Source organism: Oncorhynchus masou, chromosome 14, assembly GCF_036934945.1.
Source record: "Oncorhynchus masou masou isolate Uvic2021 chromosome 14, UVic_Omas_1.1, whole genome shotgun sequence".
NCBI lineage: Eukaryota > Metazoa > Chordata > Actinopteri > Salmoniformes > Salmonidae > Oncorhynchus > Oncorhynchus masou.
This window is the reverse complement of record NC_088225.1, coordinates 5,943,447-5,956,992: the sequence shown is the minus strand read 5'-3', so window position 1 is coordinate 5,956,992 and position 13,546 is coordinate 5,943,447. Positions and strand designations below refer to the sequence as shown.

The 13,546-nt window shown below is 48.4% G+C and overlaps 1 protein-coding gene across 1 annotated transcript in view; it reads left to right on the top strand.

Moving 5' to 3' along the window:
• The window catches only part of LOC135554038 (inactive phospholipase C-like protein 2), a 116,209-nt gene extending 112,297 nt beyond the window's left edge, over positions 1-3,912 (top strand). Inside the window, exon 6 of the mRNA XM_064986039.1 lies at positions 1,888-3,912. Coding sequence (XP_064842111.1) covers positions 1,888-2,304 — 417 coding nt within the window. The 3' untranslated portion in view covers positions 2,305-3,912. The remainder of the gene's footprint in view (positions 1-1,887) is intronic.
• Positions 3,913-13,546: the final 9,634 nt, after the last annotated feature.

Here is a 13,546-nt window from a genome sequence, read left to right as displayed (position 1 = left end):
CCTGTCACCAGTCTGTCTCTATGCCCAGTGCTCTCTCCACAGCTAATCTATAGTCTCACTGAGTCCTCTGACCCATATATTCCGATCTGGAGGCAAATTGGAGGTTGAGATAAACCTTCTCATAAAAATAAATAATCATAGAAACAGGTGAATGGACTGTGTTAAGGACGAGGAAGGAACAACTGTGACTGGTTAGGAGTTGTACAGATGGAGATGTGTGATTGGTGGTTCTGTGGAGCCTCAGCCGTGGCGAACACCCAATGGAACGCTGTGCTGCAGGCCAGGCCAGCTGCGGGGGTGAGTGGACCCGTAACCATGGTTGAGCTCAACCCATGGTGATTAGGTTCCGGTACCACCAGCCAAGACCCTGACTGGCACAGCAGCACCAGCTTTGTGACTCCCACGGGAACATTACATAATTTCTCAAACATCTGATTTATTCATGTTGTTGGAGTGGATTGTGTTCTGAGGCCCTTCAATGTAGAAGACTTGTCGCTAAGCATTACCCTCATGTGAGAGGGGAACATGAGGCATTTTGTCCAGAGTTGTACCCTCAACCCTCCTATGCTACACGCCACTCTAACCTGTCTGCCCAGTGGCAATGGGGTAGTACAGCCCGACAGACAAACAGACAGGCAGGCAGACACCCCTAGTACAGGCAGGACATATTCCTTGGTCCCCGCCTCAAACAGCATCGTCCCACAGGGACGTCGCTCAGGCTCCCTTAGCCAGCTAACTGATGACGACGCCAGGGTGGTGATGAGACTCAAGAGAGCTTCAGAGACAACCAGAGTCAGAGAATAAGGGACGGTTGCTGTTGAGGTGGGATGTGAAGGGATGTGGTGGGTGGGATGTAGAGAGAAGACAAGGAAGAGAAGAGGGGAGTGTTAAGTGAGGGACACAAGTTCCGTAAGGGGGCTGGTTTTGTTTTGTTGTTGAGGATGCAGCCTCTACGTCTTTCCAGTCTGAGTGTCTACGGAGATGAATCCAGGCCCACAACACTACAGAATAGAGCCAGCAGGGCTGCAGTAGCCCATTCTCTCACTCAGAAACCAAGGCAGCCACAGAAACTGCCGTGATTGACTTTACTACACCATAAAGCGGGATGTCAGATAAAGCGGGATGCCTGCCATGACCACTTCCTCCCCATCTGGCACGGTTTAATCTCTGGGGTGTTCCTAAATAAAGAGGACGATAATGATGGTGTGGGATCACTTATCAACAGATTACTTTTGAAGGGGCTCTGAGGAACCGCAGAGAATTCCACCAACCACACTGCAGCATGGATGTAGGCTGCCATCTGCTGGCTAAAATAATGTAGTGCATTGCATTGTATTTGTCACATGCTTTGTTAACAACAGGTGTAAACGAACAGTGAAAAACTTACTTTTTCAACAATGCAGAGTTAAAGATAAAAAACAAAAATAGTGACACAGGGAATAACGCATAACAATGACGAGTTAAAATAACATGGTTATATACATGAAGTACCAATACTGAGTCGATGTGCAGGGGTACGAGATAATTGAAGTAGCTATATACATATAGGTAGGGTTAAAGAGACTAGGCAACAGGATAGATAATAGAAGCAGCAGTGTGTATCCATTTGATTAGCTATTTAGCAGTCTTATGGCTTGGGGGTAGAAGCTACTTAGGGTCTTGTTGGTTCCAGACTTGGTGCACTGATACCGCTTGCCGTGCGGTAGCAGAGGGAACTATCTATGGCTTGCGTGTGCTGGAGTCTGAAAAATGTTTGGGTCTTCCTCTGACAACGTCTGATATAGAGGGCATTACTGAAACACATGAGTGAATTCTCTCTGAGAATTCTTTTCTCTATCTTTCCTGTCTCTCTCTCTCTCTCTCTCTCTCTCTCTCGCTCTCTCTCAGGGTCAGGCGGACCTCCTGAAGCACGCTAAGAGTGAGGCTTTGGACACCCTGCGCCAGATCCACTGTGCCACCCAGTCCTGTGGCCTGAGCAAGAACGGAGCTACCTCACCTCAGCTCCAACACCATCCACTGCAAGCACAGGCCCCGTACCAGGCCCAGCCCCACCATCCACCCCAACCTCACCATCTCCAACCTCAGGCCCAGACCCAACCCCAGGCCCAGCCTCTGTCCCAACACCTGGCTGAACCCCAGGCCGAGGCCCAACCACAGCTCCAGGCCCAGCTCCATACTCAACCCCATCCCCTGTCTCAGCGTCCGCTCCTGCCTCCCCTCCCACCCCAGCCCCCACAGTATAGGGCAGCAGGCTCTCACGATGCCATCTCTGAGAACGAGACGGCCAGCGATGGTTCCTGCTGACCCGTTGCCTGTAGCCGCAGCGGAGTCCAGCAAAAGAGAGACAGGGAGAGGAGAATAGAAAGAGAGAGGGGGCTTGAGAAGCAGAGAGGAGAAGAGCAAAGAACATGGATGGTTCCTTTAACACCCCCGAAGATGGACAGAGAGGAGAGAATGAAGGAGAGGGAGAAGGAGAGGGTTAGAGATGGTGAGAAGGAAATAGCAGAAGAGAAACAGCAAATAGAGCGACGAGAGGGAGGGACGGGGAAGAAAATTCACCGTAAAAGACAAGAGACACAAGTTTGAAAATGTATTGTTTTAGAGACAAAGAAGAAATGTCTCTGTCAGCTCTCTCCCCTGTCCTATTTCTCTCTCTTGGATTCGAAAGAGCGAATAGCACCCATATTAGCGAGTTCAGTCAGTCTCTCAGTCAGTCAATTCGTTGAGTCAGTCAGTCTGTCAGGAGAGTCTCGCTGTCTTTCTCTGGGCAGTGCCCTGCGGGTACAGGCACCTTACATTGGCATTTCATACCGCACAAGTTCGCCTTTGGATTCCCCTAGGATACCCATAGCATGTCCAGGACCCTTTCTTTCTCTCCTCCTCTATCTTCTCCCTTATGTTTACTCCATATACCTGTAGATCTGCCCTTCCATGCGTCATCCCGAGCTTCAACCCTTTGCCCTTCTTGCCGAGGAGGAGGCTGCCGTTTAAATGCACAACATAGTACAGCTCACACGGACTCTGTAGGGATCCGAGCTAGAGGACCATTACTGCACAAACGAACGGCGCTGTCTGTGAGAGAGACGTTAAAGGACTGCAGCTCTGCAGCCTCTCTGTCTGTCACTACCTACCTGGCCTCTACAATGATGCACTGGCTCCCCCTGCTGGAGACTCCAACCTCCGCAGGACCCCATACACATGCACAGTGCCCTTAATTAAGATTTGTATTTTTGTTAACTGTCAATCACAACATGCCTGGACGCTTAGTAGGGGGTCTCCCTAGCGCCTCTCAAGGGGCTGTGTGCGTAACGTCCCGTATGTTGCTGTCGTCGTCCCATGGATGGAGGGAGCGTGGCCGTGCTCTGCGAGGTAGCTACTAGCTAGAGCTCATCAACCAGTTTTAACTGGAACAGTCTGTTGACCCCGTCTGCGCTGCGGAGACTAAAGGTCAAAGATCACAAGAGAAACATGGACCTGGAGCAGATTCCTGCTGTCAATCAAACACACACCTAACCTAAAAGAGAAACTATGACTCTATATAGATGTATACTGTATGTATGTACAAGTAATGAAGAGACACTTTACATTTATCTCTGATAATTCTCCCTGAAACAAAACATCCCGTTGATATTGTTATAATTGATGTTAGTTATATTCATATTACAATTATTTTCTATACAGTATATTGCTTCTACATATACAGTGACTTGATACCTGTTGCTCTGTGCTGCAGATCAAGACAGGTGGTGTGGAATGTTGGGTGTAGGGGTTAGAGGTCAGGGTGGGTTTGGGTTGGGGGTCATCATTCCAAAAATTGGATCAAACAATAACCTGACTTGTGTTTCACTGCAAAGTGGTGTGGTTCTGTATGAGCTCCTTAAAATGGCCCATTAAAACTGGCTTCATTGTTCATCCTGCCTCCTATTCTTCAATTCTTCCACTTTGTCAGTGTCTTCATGCTGGCAGCCTACCTGACATGAATATGTAGGATTCCTTCTGCAGGAAAAGAATGGGGAATATAATTGCATGAAGACATTCTGAGGCAACTCCAGAAGGTGGCGCCAAATAGCAGGGAACATGTTATGAGTGACAGTGTCTATGAGGGAATTCATGACGGATTCAGCCTTTTTGCCAAAGTCAGGTACGATAGGTTCAGGTCAAATAGGGGATGCTTATATCTGTCCTGTTTTACACCGTGTATTCAGAAAGTATTCAAACCCCTTGACTTTTTTCACATTTTCCTGCGTTACAGCCTGAATTTAAAATGGATTACATTGAGATTTTGTGTCCTTGGCCTACACACAATACCCTATAATGTCAAAGTGGAATTATGTTTCTATACATTTCTACAAATGTATTCTAAAAGAAAAGCTGAAATAAGTATTCGATCCCTTTGCCTAAATTAGTTCAGGACTCACTCTGTGTGCCATAATAGTGTTTAACATTCTTTTTTTATGACTACCTCATCGCTGTACTCAGTTGCCGGTGAGGAAGGAAACAGTTCAGGGATTTCACCTACAGGCCAATGGTGACGTTAAAACAGTTACAGAGTTTAATGGCTGTGGTAGGAGAAAACTGATGATGGATCGACATTGTAGTTACTCCACAATGCTAAGCTAATTGACAGAGGGAAAATAAGGAAGCCTGCAGTGCATCATCATACACAGGCAAAGTGCTCGGAGAAGGTGCAATTTGCAGTTCAAGATGAAGCAAACGTATAACTCTGGCTTACATTTACATTACATTTAAGTCATTTAGCAGACGCTCTTATCCAGAGCGACTTACAAATTGGTGAATTCACCTTCTGACATCCAGTGGAACAGCCACTTTACAATAGTGCATCTAAATCATTAAGGGGGGGTGGTGAGAAGGATTACTTATCCTATCCTAGGTATTCCTTGAAGAGGTGGGGTTTCAGGTGTCTCCGGAAGGTGGTGATTGACTCCGCTGTCCTGGCGTCGTGAGGGAGTTTGTTCCACCATTGGGGGCCAGAGCAGCGAACAGTTTTGACTGGGCTGAGCGGGAACTGTACTTCCTCAATGGTAGGGAGGCGAGCAGGCCAGAGGTGGATGAACGCAGTGCCCTTGCTTGGGTGTAGGGCCTGATCAGAGCCTGGAGGTACTGCGGTGCCGTTCCCCTCACAGCTCCGTAGGCAAGCACCATGGTCTTGTAGCGGATGCGAGCTTCAACTGGAAGCCAGTGGAGAGAGCGGAGGAGCGGGGTGACGTGAGAGAACTTGGGAAGGTTGAACACCAGACGGGCTGCGGCGTTCTGGATGAGTTGTAGGGGTTTAATGGCACAGGCAGGGAGCCCAGCCAACAGCGAGTTGCAGTAATCCAGACGGGAGATGACAAGTGCCTGGATTAGGACCTGCGCCGCTTCCTGTGTGAGGCAGGGTCGTACTCTGCGGATGTTGTAGAGCATGAACCTACAGGAACGGGCCACCGCCATGATGTTGGTTGAGAACGACAGGGTGTTGTCCAGGATCACGCCAAGGTTCTTAGCGCTCTGGGAGGAGGACACAATGGAGTTGTCAACCGTGATGGCGAGATCATGGAACGGGCAGTCCTTCCCCGGGAGGAAGAGCAGCTCCGTCTTGCCGAGGTTCAGCTTGAGGTGGTGATCCGTCATCCACACTGATATGTCTGCCAGACATGCAGAGATGCGATTCGCCACCTGGTCATCAGAAGGGGGAAAGGAGAAGATTAATTGTGTGTCGTCTGCATAGCAATGATAGGAGAGACCATGTGAGGTTATGACAGAGCCAAGTGACTTGGTGTATAGCGAGAATAGGAGAGGGCCTAGAACAGAGCCCTGGGAGACACCAGTGGTGAGAGCGCGTGGCGAGGAGACAGATTCTCGCCACGCCACCTGGTAGGAGCGACCTGTCAGGTAGGACGCAATCCAAGCGTGGGCCGCGCCGGAGATGCCCAACTCGGAGAGGGTGGAGAGGAGAATCTGATGGTTCACAGTATCGAAGGCAGCCGATAGGTCTAGAAGGATGAGAGCAGAGGAGAGAGAGTTAGCTTTAGCAGTGCGGAGCGCCTCCGTGATGCAGAGAAGAGCAGTCTCAGTTGAATGACTAGTCTTGAAACCTGACTGATTTGGATCAAGAAGGTCATTCTGAGAGAGATAGCGGGAGAGCTGGCCAAGGACGGCACGTTCAAGAGTTTTGGAGAGAAAATAAAGAAGGGATACTGGTCTGTAGTTGTTGACATCGGAGGGATCGAGTGTAGGTTTTTTCAGAAGGGGTGCAACTCTCGCTCTCTTGAAGACGGAAGGGACGTAGCCAGCGGTCAGGGATGAGTTGATGAGCGAGGTGAGGTAAGGGAGAAGGTCCCCGGAAATGGTCTGGAGAAGAGAGGAGGGGATAGGGTCGAGCGGGCAGGTTGTTGGGCGGCCGGCCGTCACAAGAAGCGAGATTTCATCTGGAGAGAGAGGGGAGAAAGAGGTCAGAGCACAGGGTAGGGCAGTGTGAGCAGAACCAGCGGTGTCGTTTGACTTAGCAAACGAGGATCGGATGTCGTCGACCTTCTTTTCAAAATGGTTGACGAAGTCATCTGCAGAGAGGGAGGAGGGGGGGGGGAGGGGGAGGAGGATTCAGGAGGGAGGAGAAGGTGGCAAAGAGCTTCCTAGGGTTAGAGGCAGATGCTTGGAATTTAGAGTGGTAGAAAGTGGCTTTAGCAGCAGAGACAGAGGAGGAAAATGTAGAGAGGAGGGAGTGAAAGGATGCCAGGTCCGCAGGGAGGCGAGTTTTCTCTGTGAGAGGTGAGCCGTCCTCAGGAAAGGAGCTTATCAAGGCATCAAGCTCATTGATGAACTCTCCGAGGGAACCTGGAGGGCGATAAATGATAAGGATGTTAAGCTTGAAAGGGCTGGTAACTGTGACAGCATGGAATTCAAAGGAGGCGATAGATAGATGGGTAAGGGGAGAGAGAGAGAATGACCACTTGGGAGAGATGAGGATCCCGGTGCCACCACCCCGCTGACCAGAAGCTCTCGGGGTGTGCGAGAACACGTGGGCGGACGAAGAGAGAGCAGTAGGAGTAGCAGTGTTATCTGTGGTGATCCATGTTTCCGTCAGTGCCAGGAAGTCGAGGGACTGGAGGGAGGCATAGGCTGAGATGAACTCTGCCTTGTTGGCCGCAGATCGGCAGTTCCAGAGGCTACCGGAGACCAGGAACTCCACGTGGGTCGTGCGCGCTGGGACCACCAGATTAGGGTGGCCGCGGCCACGCGGTGTGGAGCGTTTGTATGGTCTGTGCAGAGAGGAGAGAACAGGGATAGATAGACACATAGTTAACAGGGTACAGAAGAGGCTACGCTAATGCAAAGGAGATTGGAATGACAAGTGGACTACACGTCTCGAATGTTCAGAAAGTTAAGCTTACGTAGCAAGAATCTTATTGACTAAAATGATTGAAATGATACAGTACTGCTGGAGTAGGCTAGCTGGTAGTGGCTGCGATGTTGACACTACACTAATCAAGTCGTTCCGTCGAGTGTAATAGTTTCTACAGTGCTGCTATTCGGGGGCTAGCTGGCTAGCTAGCAGGTTAATTGCGTTGCGTTACTTTAAAAGAACGACAATAGCTGGCTAGCTAACCTAGAAAATCGCTCTAGGCTACACAATTGTCTTAGATACAAAGACGGCTATGTAGCTAGCTAGCTACGATCAAACAAAACAAACCGTTGTACTGTAATAGTTACTACAGTGCTGCTATTCGGGGGCTAGCTGGCTAGCTACGTTAAAGAACGACAATAGCTGGCCAGCTAACCTAGAAAATCGCTCTAGGCTACACAATTGTCTTAGATACAAAGACGGCTATGTAGCTAGCTAGCTACGATCAAACAAAACAAACCGTTGTACTGTAATAGTTACTACAGTGCTGCTATTCGGGGCTAGCTGGCTAGCTACGTTAGAAGAACGACAATAGCTGGCCAGCTAACCTAGAAAATCGCTCTAGACTACACAATTGTCTTAGATACAAAGACGGCTATGTAGCTGGCTAGCTACGATCAAACAAATCAAACCGTTGTACTGTAATGAAGTGAAATGAAAAATGTGATACTACCTGTGGAGCGACGCGGAATGTTGACCGGGTAGTTGGAGTTCAATTCGGTAGAGGTTGGCTAGCTGTTGGCTAGCTAGCTAGCAGCATTTCCTACGTTAAGGACAACAAATAGCTGGCTAGCTAACCTCGGTAAATTAAGATAATCACTCTAAGTCTACACACTCTAAACTGCACAATTATCTTGGATACGAAGACAGCGAAGACAACTATGTAGCTAGCTGACACTACGCTAATCGAGTCGTTCAGTTGAGTGTAATAGTTTCTACAGTGCTAGTGGACAGTGGATGTTAGCTAGCTGCTTAGCTAGCTGCTGGGCAGATACGTTAGGACGACGAAATACGATAATTATGCAATTGTCGTTGATACAAAGACGGCTATGTAGCTGGCTAAGAAGAAATTGCTAAGATTAGACAAATCAAACCGTTGTACTATAACGAAATGTAATGAAAAGTTATACTACCTGCGGACCGAAGTGTAGATGCGACCGTGTAGAAGCTTCCCACAAAATTCAAAGCTGGGCTGTTCAACATGTAAAAGGGCAGGTTGCCTGAGTCTAGAAACGACTGGAGTGATTCAACTAGCAAAAGAGTGGGTGGATTGGACATTAACATCCTCTGCCTCAGAATAACATCCTCTGCCTCAAAATAAACGGCCATAAAAAAGGGTTTTTGAACATGCCTGAACCAAGGGACATTTGGTGGCAGCAAGTCTCGTAGACAATTCTAAAGAAGACTCCCAGGTTATAGTTAACACTCAAAATAAATAAAAATAAACACTACAGCCAGAATACAGTGGGGCAAAAAAGTATTTAGTCAGCCACTAATTGTGCAAGTTCTTCCACTTAAAAAGATGAGAGACACCTGTAATTTTCATCATAGGTACACTTCAACTATGACAGACAAAATGAGGAAAGAAAATCCAGAAAATCACATTGTAGGATTTTTAATTAATTGATTTGCAAATTATGGTGGAAAATAAGTATTTGGTCAAATAACAAAAGTTTATCTCAATACTTTATTAAATACCCTTTGTTGGCAATGACAGAGGTCAAACGTTTTCTGTAAGTCTTCACAAGGTTTTCACACACTGTTGCTGGTATTTTGGCCCATTCCTCCATGCAGATCTCCTCTCGAGCAGTGATGTTTTGGGGCTGTTGCTAGGCAACACGGACTTTCAACTCCCTCCAAAGATTTTCTATGGGGTTGAGATCTGGAGACTCAACCCCGAAGCCACTCCTTCGTTGCCCGGGCGGTGTGTTTGGGATCATTGTCATGCTGAAAGACCCAGCCACATTTCATCTTCAATGCCCTTGCTGATGGAAGGAGGTTTTCACTCAAAATCTCACGATACATGGCCCCATTCATTCTTTCCTTTACACGGATCAGTCGTCCTGGTCCCTTTGCAGAAAAACATCCCCAAAGCATGATGTTTCCAGCACCATGCTTCACAGTAGGTACGGGGTTCTTTGGATGCAACTCAGCATTCTTTGCCCTCCAAACACGACGAGTTGAGTTTTTACCAAAAAGTTCTATTTTGGTTTCATCTGACCATATGACATTCTCCCAATCTTCTTCTGGGTCATCCAAATGCTCTCTAGCAAACTTCAGACGGGCCTGGACATGTTGTCACGCCCTGGTCTTAGTATTTTGTGTTTTCTTTATTATTTTGGTCAGGCCAGGGTGTGACATGGGTTTATTATGTGGTGTGTTTTGTCTTGGGTTTTTTGTAGGTATTGGGATTGTGAATTAGTAGGGTTATCTAGAAAAGTCAATGGTTGCCTGAAGTGGTTCTCAATCAGAGGCAGGTGTTTATCGTTGTCTCTGATTGGGAACCATATTTAGGCAGCCATATTCTTTGAGTGTTTCGTGGGTGATTGTTCCTGTTCCTGTGTTAGTTTGCACCAGTTTAGGCTGTTTCGGTTTTCACGTTACGTTTATTGTTTTTGTATTTATTCGTGTTTCCTTTGTTTTATTAAACATGAATCTAAATATCCACGCCGCATTTTGGTCCGACTCTCCTTCACATAAAGAAAGCCGTTACAGAATCACCCACCACAACAGGACCAAGCGGCGTGACAACAAGCAGCAGCAGCAGCAGCAGCAGTGGGAGAGGCTGCATTATTTGGAGGACTGGACATGGGAGGATGAGTTGGACGGTAAAGGACCCTGGGTACAGCCTGGAGAATATCGCCTCCCCAAAGAAGAGCTGAAGGCGGAGAGGCGCTGGTATGAGGAGGCAGCACTGCGGCGTGGATGGAACCCCGAGAGTCAGCCCCAAAAATGTATTGGGGGGAGGCTCACAGGAAGTATGGCGAAGCCAGGTAGGAGACCTGCGTCAACTTCCTGTGGTTACCGGGGGGCTAGAGAGACCGGGCAGGCACCGTGTTATGCTGTGAAGCGCACGGTGTCCCCAGTGCGGGTGCATAGCCCGGTGCGATACATTCCAGCTCTGCGTATCGGCCAGGCTAGAGTGGGCATCGAGCCAAGTGCCATGAAGCCGGCTCTACGCATCTGGTTTCCAGTGCGTCTCCTTGGGCCGGCTTACATGGCACCAGCCTTGCGCATGGTGTCCCCGGTTCGCCTGCATAGCCCAGTGCTGGCTATTCCACCTCGCAGCACTGGCAGGGCGACCTGGAGCATGCAACCAGGTAGGGTTGGGCAGGCTCGGTGCTCAAGAGCTCCAGTGCGCCTGCACGGTCCGGTCTATCCAGTACCACCTCCACGCATCAGCCCTCCGGTGGCAGCTCCCCGCACCAGGCTTCCTGTGTGTGTCCTCGGCCCAGTGCCAGCACCACGCACCAGGCCTTCAGTGCACTTCGCCTGTCCAACGCTGCCAGAGCCTTCCTCCTCTCCAGCGCTGCCGGAGTCTTCCGCCTGTTTAGCGCTGCCAGAGCCTTCCTCCTCTACAGCGCTGCTGGTGTCTCCTGCCTGTTCAGCGCAGCCAGAGCCGCCAGTCTGCATGGAGCCGCCAGTCTGCATGGAGCAGCCAGAGCCGCCAGTCAGCCAGGATCTTCCAGATCCGCCAGTCAGCCAGGATCTGCCGGAAGCGCCAGTCAGCCAGGATCTGCCGATACCGCCAGTCAGCCAGGATCTGCCGGAACCGCCAGTCAGCCAGGATCTGCCAGAGCCTCCTCTCAGTACCGAGCTGCCCCTCAGTACCGAGCTGCCCCTCAGTACCGAGCTGCCCCTCAGTACCGAGCTGCCCCTCAGTCCAGTGGGGTCCTTGGTGAGGGTTACTAGGCCAAGGTCGGCGGCGAGGGTCGCCAATCAAAGGACGCGATGCAGGTGGACTAAGACTTTGTTGGAGTGGGGTCCACGTCCCGCGGGGAAGGGGGGGGGGGGGTTCTGTCACACCCTGGTCTTAGTATTTTGTGTTTTGTCTAGAAAAGTCTATGGTTGCCTGAAGTGGTTCTCATTCAGAGGCAGGTGTTCATTGTGAAGAAGGCGCAGCAGTGCCTCTTCAACCTCAGGAGGCTGAAGAAATTTGGCTTGTCACCAAAAGCACTCACAAACTTCTACAGATGCACAATCGAGAGCATCCTGGCGGGCTGTATCACCGCCTGGTACGGCAACTGCTCCGCCCACAACCGTAAGGCTCTCCAGAGGGTTGTGAGGTCTGTACAACGCATCACCCGAGGCAAACTACCTGCCCTCCAGGACACCTACACCACCCGATGTTACAGGAAGGCCATAAAGATCATCAAGGATAACAACCACCCGAGCCACTGCCTGTTCACCCCGCAACCATCCAGAGGGCGAGGTCAGTACAGGTGCATCAAAGCTGGGACCGAGAGACTGAAAACAGCTTCTATCTCAAGGCCATCAGACTGTTAAACAGCAACCACTAACATTGAGTGGCTGCTGCCAACACACTGACTCAACTCCAGCCACTTTAATAATGGGAATTGATGGGAAATTATGTAAAATATATCACTAGCCACTTTAAACAATTCTACTTAATATAATGTTTACATACCCTACATTATTCATCTCATATGTATACGTATATACTGTACTCTATATCACCTACTGCATCTTTATGTAATACTTGTATCACTAGCCACTTTAACTATGCCACTTTGTTTACATACTCATCTCATATGTATATACTGTACTCGATACCATCTACTGTATCTTGCCTATGCTGCTCTGTACCATCACTCATTCATATATCTTTATGTACATATTATTTATCCCCTTACACTTGTGTGTATAAGACAGTAGTTTTGGAATTGTTAGTTAGATTACTTGTTGGTTATTACTGCATTGTCGGAACTAGAAGCACAAGCATTTCGCTACACTCGCATTAACATCTGCTAACCATGTGTATGTGACAAATAAAATTTGATTTGATCGTTGTCTCTGATTGGGAACCATATTTAGGCAGCCATATTCTTTGAGTGTTTCGTGGGTGATTGTTCTTGTGTTAGTTTGCACCAGTTTAGGCTGTTTCGGTTTTCACGTTACGTTTATTGTTTTTGTATTGATTCGTGTTTCCTTTGTTTTATTAAACAAGAATCTAAATAGCCACGCCGCATTTTGGTCCGACTCTCCTTCGCCTAAAGAAAACCGTTACACATGTACTGGCTTAAGCAGAGGGACACGTCTGGCACTGCAGGATTTGAGTCCCTGGCGGTGTAGTGTGTTACTGACGGTAGTTTGGTCCCAGCTCTCTGCAGGTCATTCACTAGGTCCCCCCGTGTGGTTCTGGGATTTTTGCTCACCGTTCTTGTGATCATTTTGACCCCACGGGGTGAGATCTTGCGTGGAGCCCCAGATCGATGGAGATAATCTGTGGTCTTGTATGTCTTCTATTTCCTAATAATTGCTCCCACAGTTGATTTCTTCAAACCAAGCTGCTTACCTATTGCAGATTCAGTCTTCCCAGCCTGGTGCAGGTCTACAATTTTGTTTCTGGTGTCCTTTGACAGCTCTTTGGTCTTGGCCATAGTGGAGTTTGGAGTGTGACTGTTTGAGGTTGTGGACAGGTGTCTTTTATACTGATAACAAGTTCAAACAGGTGCCATTAATACAGGTAATGAGTGGAGGACAGAGGAGCCTCTCAAAGAAGAAGTTACAGGTCTGTGAGAGCCAGAAATCCTGATTGTTTGTAGGTGACCAAATACTTATTTTCCACCATAATTTGCAAATAAATTCATTAAAAATCCTACAATGTGATTTTCTGGATTTGTTTTTCTCATTTTGACTGTCATAGTTGAAGTGTACCTATGATGACAATTACAGGCGTCTCTCATCTTTTTAAGTGGGAGAACTTGCACAATTGGTGGCTGACTAAATACTTTTTTGCCCCACTGTATGTGTCATAAGATCACATTGGCAAGAGGCCTATATATTCTCATACACTATATATACAAAAGCATGTGGACACCCCTTCAAATTGTGTTAGTGTTAACATTTTCTGTACTCGGTTGCAACACTCACTACCGAGTTCCAAATTGCCTCTGGAAGCAA